Genomic DNA, 19,904 nt, shown 5'->3' with positions numbered 1-19,904 from the left:
AACAGTCAGCCAGCCAGCCTTTGCTCCTGCACCCCACCACAGGTCCATTCAAAAGTAAATCCCATTGAATCCAAGGTCTCTTACTCCCAGCAGAGGTCGATTTAGGACTGCACAACTGGCTCCCCTGCATAGGGTGCCAAACAGAGAGGGCATCATCCTGCCTCCTTCCCAAAGCCTAGTTAGTGTTTTCCCAACTTTGGGAAGGAGACAGGATTGCTCCAGGACCCTGCCAAAGCTTTACACTTCCTTCCCAAAGCCGAAGGCCTTGACTAGCCAGCTTTGAGAAGATGGTGCGAGGGGAGGGGCAAGGAAGACAGCAAATTTTGGCCTCACACAGGATGCCATATTCCCAAGGTCCGCCCCTGTTCCCAAGTATGTGGGTATAGGATGTCAGCCTTCAACTGATAAAAGCTTACTATTTTTCTTTAAATATCTGCCCAAAGGTTGATTCGGTAAAATGCGTGATGTGAAGAGGGCTTACTTGCTGTTAAATTCTTTTACATCTCTCATATATAGGCAGATGAAACATAATTGCTGGAGTTGGAATTGGACACCCACTCCGCGCTGCAAAATTTATCAACACCTTTGGCACTGTTTCATATGATGAATGCAACCAAGCACACTTTCATTCCAAATTACGTATTTTAAATCAGAAGCAAGTACCAAAGAAGAACAAGTTGTTTCTACAGAGGAAGCAAAGGAGATGAGCTGTAAAAACGTCACATTCAGCACTCAGAACCTTTAACGTCAACATTCATCACTGAGCATGCTTCAAACTTGGCTAAAGTAAGTACATTATAAGGCTGTGAAAAGGCGTGAGCAGTGGTTCAGGCAAAGGACTCCAAAGGACCTGGGCACTGGCAAACATCACTGATGAAAACTGTTACAGTGTGCTAAATGTACAGAACAAGGAGTGCTGGCACACACAAAGCGCAGAGGCCAAACTGCTCTGCTTTGGGAGATTCCAATAACTAGCATTTTGCATTTCTACAAAGTGAGGTAGTGAATCGTGGCACCAGCACTCCTTGTCACATTTACATTCATTTCACAATTTCTCTTCCTACTCATCCTTCATTCCCCAAATATGATTGCCCTTTTGGTGACCATGATTCAGGAAGCACTGGTTCCACCTGCTATTTTGAAAAACAAAAACTGATCACATGAAAATGAGCTGACACAGACACACTCTGGGGGTCTGAGCTTCTACAATGATTCTTTTGGAGTAAAATACAATAAATCATTAAACAAATGGCTACTTACCATGGAGTGCATGTAAGCACTTTGTGAACCTGTAATCTGAACATTACCAGCATTTTACTTCCATTGATTATTAATTAAAGTAAGGATATTTGGCAATTTTTTCCTCTCCATTAGACAGGATTTTTTAAAAAAACACAAACTGGTTTGCCAAGCAGTTACACTGACACAGTGGTAAGTTGGCACTTAAATAGACCTAGTTATCTCTGCGTACTACAAACTTCATCCAAATCCTGCTTCATCTCAAAGGTGGCTCAGTGAAATCTACTGCAGAGCTTCTGGCCTGGAATGCATTTAAGAGCACACACTGTTCTCCCTCCCACCACCATCTCAAGCATGGATCTACACGGCTCTACCACAATCTGTCCCCGTGTCACAACAGCTGTGCTGATATAGCAACAGTTTTTAAAGCGCTAGCTTATTTCAAGGATGGCAAGGAGCATCTCCCTTCATTTTACGCATACTTGTGGCATATCCTGAGTGCAACATATTCATGACAGTTGTTGGAATATGCCTGAAAAAGAAAAAGAAAACTTCTCATGGTTCCAATCTGCTGCATGGAACAGCTGTTTGGAGCAGATGGGGAATTTGGTGTGTGGGGGGAGTGTCTATATGAACTGTCTTGCTATAGGAATCCAATTGGCATAGTTCAGCATATGAAACTGGGCCAGATTACTGAAATCTTGCTATATGTTGTTTTATTTCATATAAAAATCACACCAAGTGCTTTTCCATTTAATTAGTTTTCTGCTAACAGAACTTGAAATCTAGCCTCACAGACTACTGGTTTACAGTGACTTTCTATGGTACTCTGCAAAAGCACATGAGAAATTTGCAATCCAATTAGAGCATTCCCTCTTTGGGAAGAAAAGTTTGCATTATAGGGTTTGCCGAGAGTTTGGAAAACGAAACTATGAAGAGCACCACTGGGACTTTGGGTTACTATTGTTCTTATTACTGTACCGTTTTATCATATTTACTGAGGTGACACAATTACTCCTCCCACTCTGTGAAGCTCGCTTGGCTCCCTGGTATACTCTAGCACTTAAGAGTGAGAAAACAAGCGGGAAGGCGGCTCAAATGCGGGTGGAAGAAAAAGCCAGTGAAATGCAGTCAAATATTGGCGAGGGTTCATCATTGAGCCTCCTTAGTTGCAGTGAAGGCAGCAAAGGTGGCTTATTTTGCTGCCTCCATTGCATCCTCATTGTGTCATCCAGCAGAACTTTTCCAGGTAGTTTGAAAAGCCTTTTGAGGATAGAATTGTTTGCATCTGCCAGGACCTTGACTCCACTGTTACAGCAGATGAATCTTGAGAAGTGTTTAGAGCACTGACTAGTCCTGTTATGTTGGATGAGTTCCAATTACTAAGGATCGAGAATGTGGACAAGGTGCTTGGATCATTCAGGGCAACCACTTGCACTCTGGACCCTTGTCTCTCTTGGCTGATAAAAACTAGCAGTGGGGATGGCTGGCTGGGTCAGGGAGGTGATGAACGCCTCCTTGCGAGAGGGGGTGGTCTTTGCCTGCTTAAAGGAGGCAATGGTAAAATCACTTCTCAAGAAACCCTCCCTGGATTCAGAAAATCTATGTAATAACCTGCCAGTTGCCAATCTTTTTTTCTTGGACAAGGTTTTGAGCGAGTGGTCACAGACCAGATCCAGGCACTGATTCTCTAAATCCATTTCAACCAGGGTTTAGGCCCGGTTTTGGCACAGAAATTGCTTTGGTTGCCCTGTATGATGACCTCTGTTGGGAGAGAGGCAAGGAAAATGTGTCCCTATTAATCCTCCTCAACCTCTCAGCAGCTTTCGATACCATCAACCATGGTATCCTTCTGGAACAGCTGTCCCAGTTAGAGGGGTGGTGTCACCACTTTGTGGTGCTTCTGGTCCTACTTGGATGGTCATTTCCAGATAGTGATGCTTGGGGTGTGCTCTTTTGCCCCACTGAGCCTTCCTCAGGGTTCTGAATGCAATGCAATACTGAACCTGCAGCCCTCCAAATGTAGTTAAGACTCCAACTCCCATCAATTCTCAATTATTGCCATGCTGGCTGGGGCTGATGGGGGTTGGAGTGCAACAACTTCTGGAGGACTTCAGGTTCCCCAACTCTGATCTACAGAAACATTTTTGATTAAAGACACATGGATATAATGGTATTTGTTTCCTTCAAGAGTGGCTTTATCCGGGGTAGCTGACCTATAGCTCTCCAGACGTTGCTAGACTCCAACTCCCATCAGCCCCAGTCAGCATAGTCAACAGTGAGAAATGATGGGACCTGAAGGCTAGCAACATCTGGCCTATATGTACTCCCCATAATGTGTAGAAAAATCTTTAAAAGTGTGCATACATCACCTCAGTATTGGTGTACTTTTGCATACTTAAAAAAAAAAAAAGATTAGCTGACACTGTATCTGGAACCTACTTCACAATTACAACTTTTCAAGGTTAATTGTGACTGCACTGAATTCAAAGTTCAGTTATGTGCCTTAAAAAAAATCAAAGAAGGAAGTTGCTCAAAAATGTTTCTGCCACCAATATATTCTGATATATAATAATTATAGCCCTTTATTCAGTAAGCTGAAGAGGACTTTGCAATAGGTGTGTTACTGCTTTAGCTCCACTAACACAGGAGAAAAACAGCAATTCAGTTTTTATGAATGAAATGGGCTTAATTATGGGACAGCCAATAGCTCTTTAAATTCCTTCCTTTCTTTCCTGGCTCAAATCAGTCATGTGAGGGTTATTGATTAACTTCACTGTGCTTAGTGAAGGTATTTTCAGAAGGCGGAAGAAGCCTAAAGTCCAGGGTCAAACAACAAAGGGAGAGTCACTGACAATGAAAATTTCTCTCCCGTAGGAAAGTATAAGAGGCCAATATAAAATAAAATATGAACCACAGGTCTCCTGGATGTGACATTTCAGGATGCAGTTGGGTGGATTCAATGCTTGAATGCTCTTCTTTGTAAAAGAAAACCATGCACAAAGAAAACCCTCCTGTCAAGAGTAAGGTGAAGCTAGAATGTTTCTCCTCAACTTGCTAGTTTTCAACAGACAACGTTTTTTGTGTGTCATGTGGATAGTAAAGGATTTACCTACCAGCAACCCAAAGTAGTACAGTCTCAGGAGATTTCTACAATAAAAGTATACAGGAGCTAGTCCTACAACATACCTCAACTTACTGTTGCTATATTGATTACTCTCTGGGAGCACCTTCTATCTATAAATAAAATATCACCACCAACCTTCACCACCAAGTAAATGGTGCATTTCCTGCTGGATCACTGGCATTTCCAGAGTTTCCTGAGATCACATTCCAGTTTATTATATCAAATATTGGACAAACAGGATGTGTCACGGTGGCCACAGATCTTAGCTCTCTCTTTTTAAACTTAAGTCAGTCAAATGATGCCCCCTGGAGAAGGTAATGGTGTTATTTTGTTTAATTTCCAGAAACAACTGTACTGAAAAGGAAATGGTACCTTTTTCTGTACAATTGTCCCCCAAATGGAAAAGGAAGGGACGCTGTTTCCCAACCCAGGGGCATTTGAGGTTTCTATTGACAGTGTTGTACATCAGTTCAATTGGCAGCTTTTTTTTTTACTGGCTTAATTAGGTTAAAAAGAACAAATGAACAATTGCCTAGGCTGCCTCAAAGTAAGAATCCCAACTGGCCTCTACCACCTGAAGTGAATGGTGATCCCACCCTATTCTTGTTGAAATTCATTTAATTGGAGGGGGCTGGAATTGAGGTAATTGAACTGAATTGGTATAATTAATGGAAGGGAAATTGATTTTGGAACCAAGTCTGGCTCATCTGGAAGGAAATTAACCAATTAAGAACTGAAATGTGTGGTTTGGGATGAGGTTCTAATTTAATAATTGATTTGGATGGGCAATTAATTGGCTTGCCTTTTGTGAAATGTAAATTGTAGTAATGATTTTTAAAATATGCATATATACATAGACATTAACATATTTAAATTGCTAATTTATTCTGTTTATTTTATGTAAACTGCTTGAGAGTTTGTTTGTTTTTACAATTAAGTGGTGCACAAATCCCATTAAATAAATGTAAGTAAACACAGGCAACTCTCCATTTACACACATCTGATTGAGGGGCGATTGTGCTTGGAAGTGACTCTAAGACATCACTAAAAGGGTGGATTGGGGGCAGGGCAGAGCGCCTTATATGGGGAGAATGCAATTGCGCTCATGTGCTGCTTGTGGACTCACCATGGGCCTTTGGTTGGTCCCTGGGAGAAGAGGATGCTTGGATGGGCCTTTGGTTTGATCCAGCAGGGATTCTTACAGCTGCTATTCAGAGGGCAAAACATACAGGCAACATACAACTGCAACTGAACTTCTCAAAACAGCAGGAGATTCATGACCAGCTCTCTCCTATTGCTGTATCAAGTTTGGCCCAGAGACTGCCCTCAGGATATTGAAATGTGATATAGTTTACACAGAACCGCTCCTTCTTATTGTCTTTCCAAACTGAAGTGGGGACAGGAAGAGAGATTATGGTGGGAAAAGAACATCAAAGGGTTTTTAATTACATTTCTGGGTCATGTCACTCTAATGCCCACGACGAGAACATTCAGTTGAGAGTGTTCCTTTCCTGCTTGCTCTGAAGAGTTGCACCACAGCAAGTCTCTTACTGCTACAGCACCTTATGACAGAGTACTTTAGCATCTAATGTTAATCCAATCAACATTGCTGCTGCACAACAGCTATTTATCTGGATATGTATCCTTCGCTATCCCAACTACACTGGGCAGCTAAGAGCAGTTTAGTTGTATACATGGGTCTAGTATTATTATTTGTGTTCATATATCCAGTAACTTTTGACTGAAAAAAATAAATAAATCCAGAGTGGTTCACAAATAAAAGGACGACACACAGCACAGCAACAAGAAATAATATAAGATTATGCATTAACATGACAAAAAGGTAGTATAAACTCAAAATAGCAGCAAGGTAACAGAGGTTCAACAACTCAAAGTGCGGCAAGAACCTATTTAAGCAATATAATGAAGACCCAAAAGCCTAGGTCAATAGGTGCCACTGGTACTGACGTTCTGATAACATCTGATGCACCTCCAGAGGCAGAGAATTCCACAGGTACTTAAGCTCAAGCTGTTTAGGGCCTTCGTTGTCAACATCAACATCTTAAATTGGGTTTGGAAATATTTATTTATTTATATTATTTATATTAATATTATTATATACCCCACCCATCTGGATGGGTTTCCACAGCCACTCGGGGCAGCTTCAAGCACAGATAAAAACATAATAAAATGTCAACCAGTACAGTTCATGCAGAACGGGTACAATAATTTTCCAAGTTAGCACGCTGTTCAGGGCAGCATTCTGCACCAGATGCAGTCTCTGAACAGTCTTCAAGGCTAGCCCCAATTAGAATACATCTAGACAGGAGGTTTCCAGTTCATTTATCACTGTGGCAAAGTTATCCCCCTTCAGCAATGGCTAGAGCTGGAAATGGACACTCCTAGCCTAGTTGCATAAACCAGACCTCAATCTTTGCCTGCTTTCTTCCCACAGTCTCTCACACACAGGGCGTTAAGTCTTTTATTATCACTTTAGATATGTCTAATAGGAAGACTACTAGCTTGTGATAATGTCTAAATGTGCTTTTCACATAACGTAACAGGATTGTTGGGCAAATACCCATACTCACAAGAGTGTGGAAGATATTTTTGGAGGCCACCATGCCAGCAGCAACAGAATGCCTCAGAACAGAGTCTCTTATTGCCCTTAATTTTGTCAGTAAGATGTTTTGCTTACCAATTCCTCACCTGCTAAAATACCTATTTTTTTGCAGTTATTCACAACCCAGTTCATAAGTAGTGTCAACATTTTGAATAGAGGAATGAAAACATTGCATGGATCCACCATCTCTTAACGAGTTAACTTCACTCTTTTCAGTTTGCCCATATTATGTTGCAACATATTTTTAAGTATACTTAATCCGTTCACAATATGCAGATGAAGGGCTAAAACAAGGCTGCAATCTCAAGCATATTTACTGAGAAGCAAGCCCAACTGAAAGTAGGGCTTGTTTCTGATTATACCTGCTTGTAATCAGGCTGTCAGAAATAAAAACTATAGAGATGTTAGTTCCAGTGGTATAATTAAGGTTTACTCCCTCCTCATCAAAGAGTATAGAAATTGCTAATATAAAAATATGTTCTAAGCTTCCAAAAATTACCACTAAAATTTGTTTATATACCTGGCTTTTATATATACTGGTGCCATCAACTCCTCTACAGTTAATGGTCTGTAGTGTGTGTTTTTAAATCAATTTCATTAACAACCAATATTAATATTGTCTGACTTTTAAAAATAAGTAAAATGGTAGCCTTATACCATACTGGGGCAGAGAGGAGAAGGAGATCGGGATTTGCAGCTTTCTATGCAAATTCCTTAGGCAACCCAGGTTTGCTGGAGTAGAAGTACAGTGGTACCTGGGTTCTCAAACTTAATCCATTCCAGAAGACCTTTCTAAAACCAAAGTGTTCCAAAACCAAGGCGCGCTTTCCCGTAGAAAGTAATGCAAAATGGATTAATCCGTTCCCGACTTTTAAAAACAATCCCTAAAACAGCAAATTAACATGAATTTTCCTATCTAATGGGACCATTGATCCATAAAATGAAAGCAATAAACAATGTACTGCAGTCACACAATCAATCAATCAGTAGCAGAACTGGGTTCCACACAGTCACAAAAACAAAACAAAAAGAGCTGTAAAAACAAAAACACAAAATAAATAGCAAAAACAGACAGACCTCAGCATATAACACTCAAAATGGAAGTGTAGCACTCAAATCGGAAGCGTAACACTTAAAACGGAGCACGCACAGCTTCCAAAAAAAGTTCGCAAACCGGAACACTTACTTCCAGGGTTGCAGTGCTTGGGTTCCAGGCTGTTTGAGTACCGAGGCGTTTGAGAACCAAGGTACCACTGTACTAAGAACATTATGGATGAAGCCAAAAGCCACAATCAAATGGCTTTGATAAAACTGGCCACCACTAACCACTTTGTAACCTGAGGCCACAGAAGAAGAACACTAGATGTGCATCCGAGTGCAGGGGTTTCAAATCACTGACTGCAAGTGCCAGGGAATCGGAAGGCAGCATTACGTGCGCCATTGCATTATTAATGTGACAATGATAAGACATCCATTGCAACTGCTGAATAAGGTCCAATTGCCAGGCGAGAAGTAACCAGTACATAAAGTGCTTTGTTGGCATTAAAGCTGCATCAATGGGTGACTGAATTACAGAATGGCAACAGAGTATTGTGCCTAAAAAGAAATGCAAAGCAAGGGCTCACGCTATTTGCATGTGGCAAAGCACTATCACCCCCACATTGCATTAATTAAATCATTCAATTTCTTTATCACCCTTCATCCAACGATCACAGGGCAGTTTAAAATATAAAAACACAAAATGCATATCATAACAACAAACAAAAACATGTGTTATTCTGTATGACTGTTGCCCTTTCCTCACCAACTTGTTCTAAAAGGCAAACGCAACATCCAAACTTCAGATAAATGCTGATATATTACAATTACACTGAAAAGAAGTCACATTCTGGCACAGAATATGCTCTTTGCAGCAGAGCAGGCCAATGGTTTGCAAGCCACAAAGGTCTAATTGTTAATACTCTGTTTTTGACCCATATTGATTTACTGCATATTGATAGCATCCGTATGTCAGGGACTGGGCAGAGGAATGGTGGAGACCACTTCCCCAGCCTGACCCTTCCAGAGAAGAGGAAGACAGTTCAGAATTTCAACAGGGGTTTGAGGGAAGTCACAGCTCAGAGGAAGATGAGGGGGAAAGTTGGGAAATAATGGGAGAGGAGGAGAAGGCAGAGCCAGAGCAGCAGATGGCTGACAGGTTATCACTAGAAAGCAATCCAGACCCACCATGTCCCAGAACCTGGCGAGCCTTAAAAATAGGAGAGCAAAGAGCTTGAAGACAGACAGCACTAAGCGGCACCCATAGAGGGGGTGATGCTGAAGACAAATGAGGAAGTGGGGGAGAAGGGGGGGTGGAGATTCACTCGGGACAATGCCCTTATCCAAGAGGCTGTGTTCCAAGCCTCTCTCTGTAAATATAGAATAAAAAGCAAATGGTAAGAACTTTTCCTTGTCTGTACATTCCTGGCAACCGGCTGCAGGAGTTGCTTACAGCCGCCTGACACTGTATGATCTAGAATCACCCCTGCTGCTGAAAGAATAGTCAAAAGAGCCATGAAGATTGACATTATCCAAGGCAAAGGCTTATGGTAGCACATCAAACTGCTTAGAGATCTTTATTACAGTAAGCATTATAAAAGTTTTATAAATCAATTGTGTTTGTGCTTCAGATGAACTATTCAAATAACTCAGTTGCTACATGCACAGCCAAACATGCATCAAGGGAGAGTGGGGGATTTTACTACACACATACACAAAATATGTAAAATCAGTCCTAATGAGTTCACCCTAGAGTAATTTACTTTAATAAAGTAATAAAAATCCAGTTTGTATATAAACGTTTACTCATTTATTATAGTGATTTATGGACCACCCTTCAATCTAATTCCCATGAAGGCTACAAAATGTAAGCCTTTAAAAACTTTTGCTGGAGAGTATTTTCAGCTTCTGCTATTACAGGCAGCAACCGATTAACGCACATCCAAATGATGCACAATCACTCCCAGTCACAAAAAGGGCAGAATGGGGGTGTAACTGGGGCGGGGCATGCTTATATGCATTCCACCAAGGTGCATGGGGGCTGGGAATGGAAATCCCATGCAAAATGTTCGCCGACTGTATTCAGAATTAATTCTCCATTTGCTTCAGTTGTTTATTGTCTAGTAATATAGTAAAAACTGTACAAGTAACTGCACATGATGCCGACTTCAACTAAAATTCCATTAAAATTATTGCCACCATTCATTATTATTATGTACCTATTCCTTTATACCCCACATTTTCCCCTGACGGGACCCATGCAAAAAACATACCAAAAAATCATTAAGAAACAATTGAACATTGACAGAATTAGAACTACACACGTATATAAAATCTATTCAAACCGTACAAATAATCACAATAAAAACAGCACGGCACCAGCCCTTCATTAAAAGCAGTCGGTTCCTAAAAGCCTATTGGAACAAGAAAGTATTCACCTGCCGGTGGAAGGACAACAAGTAGTGAGCCATTCTAGCTTCTCTAGGAAGGGAGTTCTAATGTCTGGGAGCAGCCACTGAGAAGGCCCTCTCCCATATCCCTACCAAACGTGAAAGGCTTATAATTTTTTTAAATAGTAATTTTACTTCTGCTAAGCATCTCATTGTAAAGCTCAAAACAGCTTCGCAGACTCCTTTAACATCCTATAATATAAAGATGCATCACTGAGCCTTACCTCCAAAAGACCATCCTCTGGAAGATCTGTGCAGTGAACAGCGTTTTGGATCTTGTTTTTACCAAAGATAGCACGGAGCGTGCCAGGACGCAGAAAACGAGCTATTTCCTGTGCAACATAAAAATATTAACAGGTGAAGAAAGTGGCTTGTTATGTGAAGATACAGAAATATATTCATAGAAGCATTTTATATAATAAAGAACTCTTTATGCACTATAGTATAGTATTTACCAAAAGTAAAAGGGCTCAATCCTGACTTCCCCTTCACATATGCAAAGAACTGTAAAATAATGAGGAAAAAAGTATTGTAGCAACAGGCCAGAGAGAATTAAAGTACCACTTGGGCCTTGCATTTAAGAATTCACCTGGTCGCTGCAGGCAAGCAAATAAGAGTGGTCTCTCTGGGTTGTCTTGAACTTGGTGTTTCCGCTAGGTCAAGGATTTCCACTTATGAAATAGAATTTCCTGTCCCTCTCTTCTCCTTGTGCATCCCCTATACCACACCCCAAATCTGTTTCTGGGGGTTGGGGAAGCCAGAGTGCATGCCAAGAGAGGAGAGGGAGGGGAAGTTCCATTGCACAGCCAGAAGTCCTTTCAGTAACTGAAGTACTTCTGTTGGCTATTGCCCTCTGCCATTCTACTTGGTTTCTATATGTTGGCCACGGGGAAAGAATCACCATGTTGTCTATGATGAACATATGGAAACCAAACAGGCTGGCAAACAAGGGATGGATACTTCCACCAATCTGCTCAACAGAAATCTTTTTTTTTTTTTTACTAGCCCAGTACCTAAATGAACTTCAATTTCTTTTTAGGTAAGAATGCTTCCCAAGATGGTGAGCAACAGTCTAGAATTCGTAAGTGTAACCTTCTAGGCACCTAGATCAGCAGGAACCTGGATTTTTTTTCTAGTTGAGATTCCACCCGCATTTACAGCTTGAATATTTTTCTGATTTCCTCAAGTTTTTACATGCAATGGGAGGCAAGCCAACACTGTGCCACATACCAAAGGGATACTTAAATTAGACCACTGTACAAGACCAACATTGAATCCCCGGGCACCTTCAAATCTAACACTTTTATTGTAGTACATCAAACTGGTTGTCTTTAAGGTGCCATAGAACGCTGGTTGTTTGTGTTGTATTTCTTATCAAAAACTAATATTCTGAAATTCATCTCAGGTGCATGTTCTAACAATTAGCATTATGTAGCAAACAAGAATACTACATAGCAATAAGTACAATGCTTCTGCCATAGAACATTGCTATAATTTTAGATGAGCTAAAATGATACGTTTTACTTCAAGCTAGTTCAACATTATGCAAGAGAGGAGGATTTTCATCTCATGTTAAATATATAAAGTTAAAACTGATTCCTAATTCTTTAACTTCTGATCTCTATTTTCTCTGTCATAAAAGATATCCACAATGTTGTCAAAGGTTTGCTTCTGTCAGGGGATGATTAGCTGCTTGTGCTTAAAATAGTGCCCCTTCAGAGTTTGTGCGACCCCACAAACCTCTGTGTGTGACAGAGCTCCTCAGACATGTCTGCTCTAGTCACTTGTAGAGTCCGACAGTGGCTGTCTGCGGAAGCGCTTCCAGCAAAGAAGTTCCTTAACGGAAACGCGTCTCCTGGACTCACGACGTGACAGCTTCCGGCGAAGCATAGGTCTCCCTGCAGTTGCTTCTGACACCTCCCCGCTATTTTCGCTCGAAGTGTCTCTCACCCCTTTCTCTCCCCTTCTGCTTCCTGCCTGGGCTGCTGCGTCTCTCTCAGCATTACTGAGATCCTCCTCCAGAGACCCCGCGCTCCCCCTGCTGGTCCCTGCTTTGGCTGTTGACTCTCTCCCAGTCTCTGGGAGCCCTACCACTTCCCTTTCCTCCGATGTCAGTTCCCTGACATCCACCTCCCCTCCAGGGCCCCCCTCTCCCCCGCCCCTACTCTCTCCTCTGGGCGGTGAGGAGCTGAAACCCCTAAAAGAATCCTCTTCATCTTCCGACGTCTCGAACATTTCCCTCCATCGGTCTTCGTTCCGACTCGCTGAATCCTCCTCCACCTCGGAATCAGCGAACCCCTCCAACTCTTCTTCTTCGTCGGTGGTGGCGAAGTATTCCCTCCGGAACCTCGCCACTGGCTGGGGTTTCCGAGGGAATCTCTGATGAAAAGTTTCAATCAAAGCCTCGTCATCTACATCCTCTGCCCTGACCCAGGTGTTTTCCGACTCCGGCTCCCCTTCCCACATTACCAAATACTCTACTTGCTCTCCCCTCCACCTGGAATCGAGAATCTCCGCTACATGGTAGCTGTGTTCTTTTTCCTCCATAGCTGGTCCCCTATTGACCCTCCCCTCTCTGTCCCCTATATACGGTGACAGCAATGATCTGTGGAACACTGGGTGCAACTTCATGTGGTTAGGTAACCGGAGTCTGAAAGCCACTGGGTTGACCTGTTGAGTGACTTCAAATGGGCCCAGCCTTTTGGGTCTTAACTTCTTACAACCTCCTTTAAATGGTAACCCTTGGGTGGACAACCACACCTGGTCCCCCACCCTAATGCTTTCTCCTTCCCTTCTGGTTTTGTCTGCCTGCCTCTTATATTCCTCCTTCGCCCTGTTTAAATTAAGTTGGAGCTGGCGATGGATCGCTTCCATTTCTTCAACGAACTGTTCTGCGGCTGGAACGCTCCAGTTCTCCCCCTCCCCCCCTGGGAAGGCTCGGGGATGACACCCGTGATTGGCCAAAAAAGGGCTCATTCCCGTGGACACGTTCTCCGCATTGTTATAGGCAAATTCTGCCAACGCCAGCTTCTCCACCCAATCATTCTCTCTGTCATTCACATAACACCTCAAATATTGCTGGAGGACACCATTAGCTCTTTCCGCCTGCCCGTTGGTTTCTGGATGGCGGGCAGTGGAAAAATTCACCTCTACATGCAATAAGCTCATGAGCTTCCTCCAGAACCTGGAAGTAAATTGTTTCCCTCGGTCCGAAACCACCCTCAAGGGGGCACCATGCAATCTAAACACATTTTCCACAAACAATTTAGCGGTTTCTTCTGCTGTGACCGCATGTGAGCAGGCTATAAAGTGGGCCATCTTGGTTAACAGGTCTACCACAACCATAATGGCTGTCTTCCCTTTGGACCTGGGCAGATCAGTCATAAAATCTATTGCCACTGCCTCCCATGGTCTTTCCGGCGTGGGTAGTGGTTCTAATAAACCTGCCGATGCCCGCCTCTCCCCCTTGGCTCGTTGACATCGGTCACACCCTCTCACATACTCCCGCACATCTTCCCTGACCTTGGGCCACCAGAATTCCCTGGTAACCAGCCACATGGTTTTGTGTTGCCCAAAATGCCCTGCTGTGGGGCTATCGTGCAGTTGCTTGAGTACCTTTTCCCTCAATTCTCCTTCAGGTACGTATAACGCTCCCTTGTAGTACAACGCCCCGTTTCTCTCCTCAAAACCCCCGGGTTTGTCTCCCTCCCTCCTGAGACCCCTGAGTTTGTCCTGGGCATATTCATCCTGCACCGTTCCCTCTATCAGTTCCCTTAGCCCCACCAATGCCGCCCCACACACCCAGCGATCCTCGGGAATGACATGGGTCTCTTCGGGTGCACCCTCTCCCTCCAAATATTCAGGTTTGCGTGAGAGAGCGTCCGCCCTAACGTTCTCCTGGCCTGGTACGTAACAAATCTCAAAGTTAAATTTGGAGAACTCCTGGGCCCATCTCAACTGCCGTTGGTTGAGCACTCGCGCAGTTCTCCAATACTCTAGATTCTTATGGTCCGTGCGCACTTGCACCTTCTGTTGTGCACCAATTAGTAGGTGCCTCCATCTCCGGAAGGCCTCATAAATCGCAAGAAGTTCCCGGTCGTACACCGTGTAGTTTCTCTCAGATTTGTTCAGCTTTCGCGAAAAGAAGGCACACGGTCGCCACTCGGACCCCTCCTTCCCCGGCTGCAGAAGAAGCACCGCCCCTATGGCTCTGTCAGAAGCGTCTGTTTCGACCCTCAGCTTTTTTTGTAAATCCACATGTAGAAGTTGTTCGTCAGAGGCGAAGGCCTTTTTCAGTTCCTCAAACGCTCGCTCCGCCTCCCCCGTCCAAACAAACTTCTTTTTGCTGCTGAGACAGTCCGTGATGGGCGCCGTCAGGTGAGCGAAGTTTCGGATGAACGTACGATAAAAGTTTCCAAACCCTAGGAACCTCTGCACATCCTTCTTAGTCTTGGGGGTTTTCCATTCCAGCACCGCTTGAACCTTGCCGGGGTCCATGGCCAACCCCTTGTCTGACAAGCGGTACCCCAGGAATTCCACCTCCTTGGTATGAAACTGACACTTCTCCAGTTTCACCCACAGTCTGTTGGCTTGCAGCCTGCTCAACACTTCTCTGACGTCTCTCACATGTTGCTCCTCATTCTCCGAATACACCAACACGTCATCTAAGAAGGCCACGCAATTCTTGTAGAGCAAAGGCCCCAGTACATGGTTCATAAAGGCTTGAAAACACACGGAGCCTGCTTGTAATCCAAAAGGCATAACGAGATATTCAAATGCCCCCAAAGGGGTGAACATGGTGGTCTTCCATTCATCCCCTTTCCTTATACGTATCAGGTTGTACGCCCCCCTTAGGTCCAGCTTTGTAAAAATCTTTCCTTTTCGCACCCTGGTCAAAATATCATCAATCCTGGGCATAGGAAAAGCCACCGGCTCTGTCACTGCATTTAGGGCCCGAAAGTCACATACCAGTCTCGGCTTGTCCGTGTTCTTTTTATCCACAAAAAACACTGGGCTACCCCCCGCTGCCTTGGACTCTCTGATGAAGCCTCTCTTCAGGTTCTTGTCAATGAACGCTCGCAACTCCTGCATCTCCCTGTCTGACATGGCATACAACCTGCCTACAGGAAGCTGTGCTCCAGGGAGTAAATTGATCTGGCAATCAAAGGGCCTATGCGGGGGTAGTTGGTCAGCTTCCTTCTCGCTGAACACGTCGCTGAGATCAGCATACTGTGATGGCACCTTCCCCTTCTCCATCACTTCCGTCCCTGCTAGGGTGGCTTGGGCCCCTGCTGACCCCTTTTCCCCCCTGCAGTGTTCTAAGCAATGTGCGGAACCGAAGGAAACCACTCTTTGATGCCAGCCCACCAGCGGATCATGTAGGGCTAGCCAGCTCATTCCCAAAATAATGGGAGCGCCTCCCAAGGTGGCCACATTAAACGCTATCAGTTCTGTGTGCCTTGCCACCCTCATTATCATTGGAATGGTCTGCAAGCTGACGCCTCCTCCCAACAGTTCTCTGCCATCGATCATGGTCACCTGCAGGGGGTTGCTTAAGGGGATAGTCTGTATCTGGTGTTCAGCAGCAAACTCCTTGCTCATGAAATTGCAGGAGCTGCCTGAGTCCAACAGCGCCTTTATTTTTAGGGGGTGTCCATTTTGCAACTCTAGCGACACTTCAATCACTAGAGCAGGTCGAGGAGCTTCTGGCACTGGCACTTGGGGAAGGGGCACTTTCACTGCTCTTTGGCCTGGCTGCAGTGCCCTGCTGGCAACCAGGCGTTGGCTTTTACCTGCTCCGTTTCTCCCTGCTCTTCCCCCTCAACAGTTCCCACCATCCCTTGCCATTCCTTCCTCTGGGGGCAGACTCTGGCAAAGTGGCCTGGCTGTTGGCAGAGATAGCATTTCCGGGGTCCCTTTCCCTCCTTCTTCGCCCCCTCACTGGGCTTTGAAACTGCGCGCGCGCGGGCTGTTCCGATTTCCATCGGCTCTGCCGGCGGGAAAGCTGGCTCAGGAATGTCTGGAATGCGTAACTCCTTCCAACGTTCCCCTCTCCCTTCCCGCCTCTCCAAGGCTCTTGCCTCCTGGCGCGCTCCAATGGTCAGCGCAGATTTGGTCAGCTGATCCATAGACACCGCCCTGGGGCTCCTGGCCAGCTCGTCTTTCACAGCTGAAGAAAGACCTTCTTCAAATAGCATCTGAATGGGTGCTGCCGATAAATCCCACCCCAATCTGTGAATCAGCATGGTAAATTCAGTCCAGTACTCACGGACAGATCTGCTTCCCTGCTTGCAAGCCATTAGCTGTCTGCGCACTACCCCCTCCTCAATATCGCTGGAGAACATGATATCCATTGCACGAAAGAATTTCATAGTGTCCTTCAGGATATCGTTGTGCGTTGCCATCAGGGGTCGAACCCAATCTCGCACCCCCTTCTCAAGATGCCCAATTACGAAAGCAACTCGGGATTCCTCATCAGGGAACTCATCAAACTGCACATTCAGGGCATATTGCATTTCAGTCCTAAAGGCATGGTAATCCTTGGGGTCCCCCCCAAACTTCTGCACTAATCCTGGTACCTTTCTGGGGAACTGAGTGGTTCTCCCCTTCTTGTCTGCATCTTGAGCCCTCCTCTCCTCGAGCCTCGCCGTCTGCAGCGCAAGTTGGACCTCCAATGCTCGGTATCTGTCTTCCAAGCTTGGACCAGCTCCACCCCCTGCGGCTCCGGCTCCTGCTGGGTCGCTCATGATGCCTTCTCCTGCACAGGCAGCGTACAGAGACTGTCGGACTGCTGTCAGGGGATGATTAGCTGCTTGTGCTTAAAATAGTGCCCCTTCAGAGTTTGTGCGACCCCACAAACCTCTGTGTGTGACAGAGCTCCTCAGACATGTCTGCTCTAGTCACTTGTAGAGTCCGACAGTGGCTGTCTGCGGAAGCGCTTCCAGCAAAGAAGTTCCTTAACGGAAACGCGTCTCCTGGACTCACGACGTGACAGCTTCCGGCGAAGCATAGGTCTCCCTGCAGTTGCTTCTGACACCTCCCCGCTATTTTCGCTCGAAGTGTCTCTCACCCCTTTCTCTCCCCTTCTGCTTCCTGCCTGGGCTGCTGCGTCTCTCTCAGCATTACTGAGATCCTCCTCCAGAGACCCCGCGCTCCCCCTGCTGGTCCCTGCTTTGGCTGTTGACTCTCTCCCAGTCTCTGGGAGCCCTACCACTTCCCTTTCCTCCGATGTCAGTTCCCTGACAGCTTCAGATCTTACTGTTGAGACCTATAACTCTTTATGTGTAGCACATTTCATTTTATTTTTCAATTTTGGGATAGAATAGACAGCTTTTGTGAGATCCAAATTGTGTGGACATTCACCAGTTGGAGATCATATTCTGAAATGGATAATGTAACAATGCTTTTTAGCGAATCCGATTTGGCTATGTGACAGCATTGTGAAAGAACAAATGGAGCCAATTCAGGGTGCGGAAAATGTTTCCTCGCTGTAACAACCATTGAAAAATTGTTGGAACCTTTTGGTCTGCCAAAAATGATTGCAAGAAGTACTCCTCAATTTCACTCAGTCCTATGTGTCCATTGTCATGTCATACACACTGCAGAACTATAAACCCTCCTACTAGCTTGCCAGTCTGAATGCTGAAATTCAAAAGTAAGCTCCAATTAGTAAGCCATGTGAAAACTGGGACATCTACATATCAACATTATCCATACATCTCATGCAGGCTCAAGCATGTGGGGAAGATGCTGCTCTGGATAATAAAAGGTTTTTTAAAAAAGTCTATAGAGGAGTTTTGCTAACAAAACAGACTGCTGCAGTGCAGAGGTTTTCCACCTTGCCATCAAAAAAGCACCTGTTAATATGTGCAAGTTTCTAAGCAGCATGTAAAGGAGGTTTCAAGTTATAAATTAAACTGCTTGCTTCTGGCATCAGCTGACAAAAGTGCAGCTGCAAGTCTGTACAAATTTATTGGAGAAGTGGAAGCTCCACTAGAAAAGAAAGGCAGAAACCAGTAATTGAACTGTAATTTTTCCTGATGGAGAGCAACTCAAGACTGAGGTGACAAATGAGCCAAGGTCTGTCTCTTCATTAAAGGCAACTGATTTAAATGGCAGCAACCCATCCTTTTCAGAATATAATTTCCCATTCAATAACAAGTATAATATTCCAGACCAGCTTTACAATCAGGTAATGCAAAAGACTACATGGTGCAATTAACTTTGGGGTGCATTTTGTAGAGGTTGTATTGTTTCAAAATCAAAATACAATCATACACATAGAGAAGGTACATAGAAATATTACAGGGTCCCTGCTCATGGGGTGAGTACCTGTCAAATTCCTCTCTATTTGTGGGTGAGGCTTCATTTTTTAACGCTGCAAGAGAAACTACTGTGACTACTCCCAATTCTAGTCTAAAACTTCTGGAAGACACCAGGTTGGGCAAAGCTGCAGCAGAGAAAGTCTATCAGCCTGAGACACCAAATGAAAAGTCCAGTGGGAAGAACACTTGTTCACAGTAAATCCCTTAGAAATGTTAAGAACTGTTTGTTCTTCGCTGTCTGTAAATTCTCTTGTAGCTATCTGACCTACATTTCAGGGATGATTTGAGAACAAGTAGGACAAAGATGAGACGGACATTTAGTACATTAATGCATGTACACACGCCAATAAAACATATTTGAATTTGAATGAAATATATTGTGTATATATTCATAATTCAATATAACATTTTAATTAGAAAAACAAACTCCAGGGACAGTAAAACATTGCCTTTATTAGGACCAGTCAACATTTACAACATTCCAGCAAGCTGAATGGGACCAATTTTACTAGATCAACACTGTCCTTAACTGCAGCCTGACAACCTGTAGTAAGTTAGCAAATGAAAATATTCTTGGCATGAAAGTAAGTGACAGGGAAAGCTTCGCCTTCTAAATTTCAGTGCACCTGGCCACTGGCAGGGGAGCAGAACCCATAAAAATGGTGGCTAATGTGCTCAGATTTACCTCCTCCTCAGCAAACATTTCAGAGAGATTATGAGATGGTTCAGAAGGCCAGCTCCCTGGACTAGTGATGCTGCCGCTTAGCAAGACAGGGGTGGTGTGTTGGAGCAATGACAACACTGGGGAAGCCCTGCAGGATACTTGATATCACCAGCCCAGAACTCCTCCTGCTGTGATGGAGTGCCAAACAGGCAAGCAAATAAAAACAGGTTTCGCAGAAAAGGGCAGAACACAGACTATTGAGAGAGAGGAAGCAGATTCTCATATACTGGGTTGAATAAATCAACCAATTCTGTAACAGCAGGCTTCCAGCGCAAGTTATTGTTGACATGCAGCATTTACAGTCCTTACATACTTAACACGGTATTTTACAAAAATGGCTATTTGAGTGACAACGTGTCAGCATTCAAACTGGCCAAGC

General features: G+C 44.2%; 1 protein-coding gene across 3 annotated transcripts in view; it reads right to left on the bottom strand.

Moving 5' to 3' along the window:
- The window catches only part of NME7 (NME/NM23 family member 7), a 79,103-nt gene that overhangs the window by 6,060 nt on the left and 53,139 nt on the right, over positions 1-19,904 (bottom strand). For all 3 annotated transcript variants that reach the window (XM_082221030.1, XM_082221031.1, XM_082221032.1), the window contains one exon: positions 10,702-10,809. In XM_082221030.1, the coding sequence (XP_082077156.1) occupies positions 10,702-10,809 (108 nt within the window). The remainder of the gene's footprint in view (positions 1-10,701; positions 10,810-19,904) is intronic.

This window comes from Podarcis vaucheri (genome assembly GCF_965113315.1).
Source record: "Podarcis vaucheri genome assembly, chromosome: 4".
NCBI lineage: Eukaryota > Metazoa > Chordata > Lepidosauria > Squamata > Lacertidae > Podarcis > Podarcis vaucheri.
This window is presented reverse-complemented; position numbering and strand designations above follow the sequence as displayed.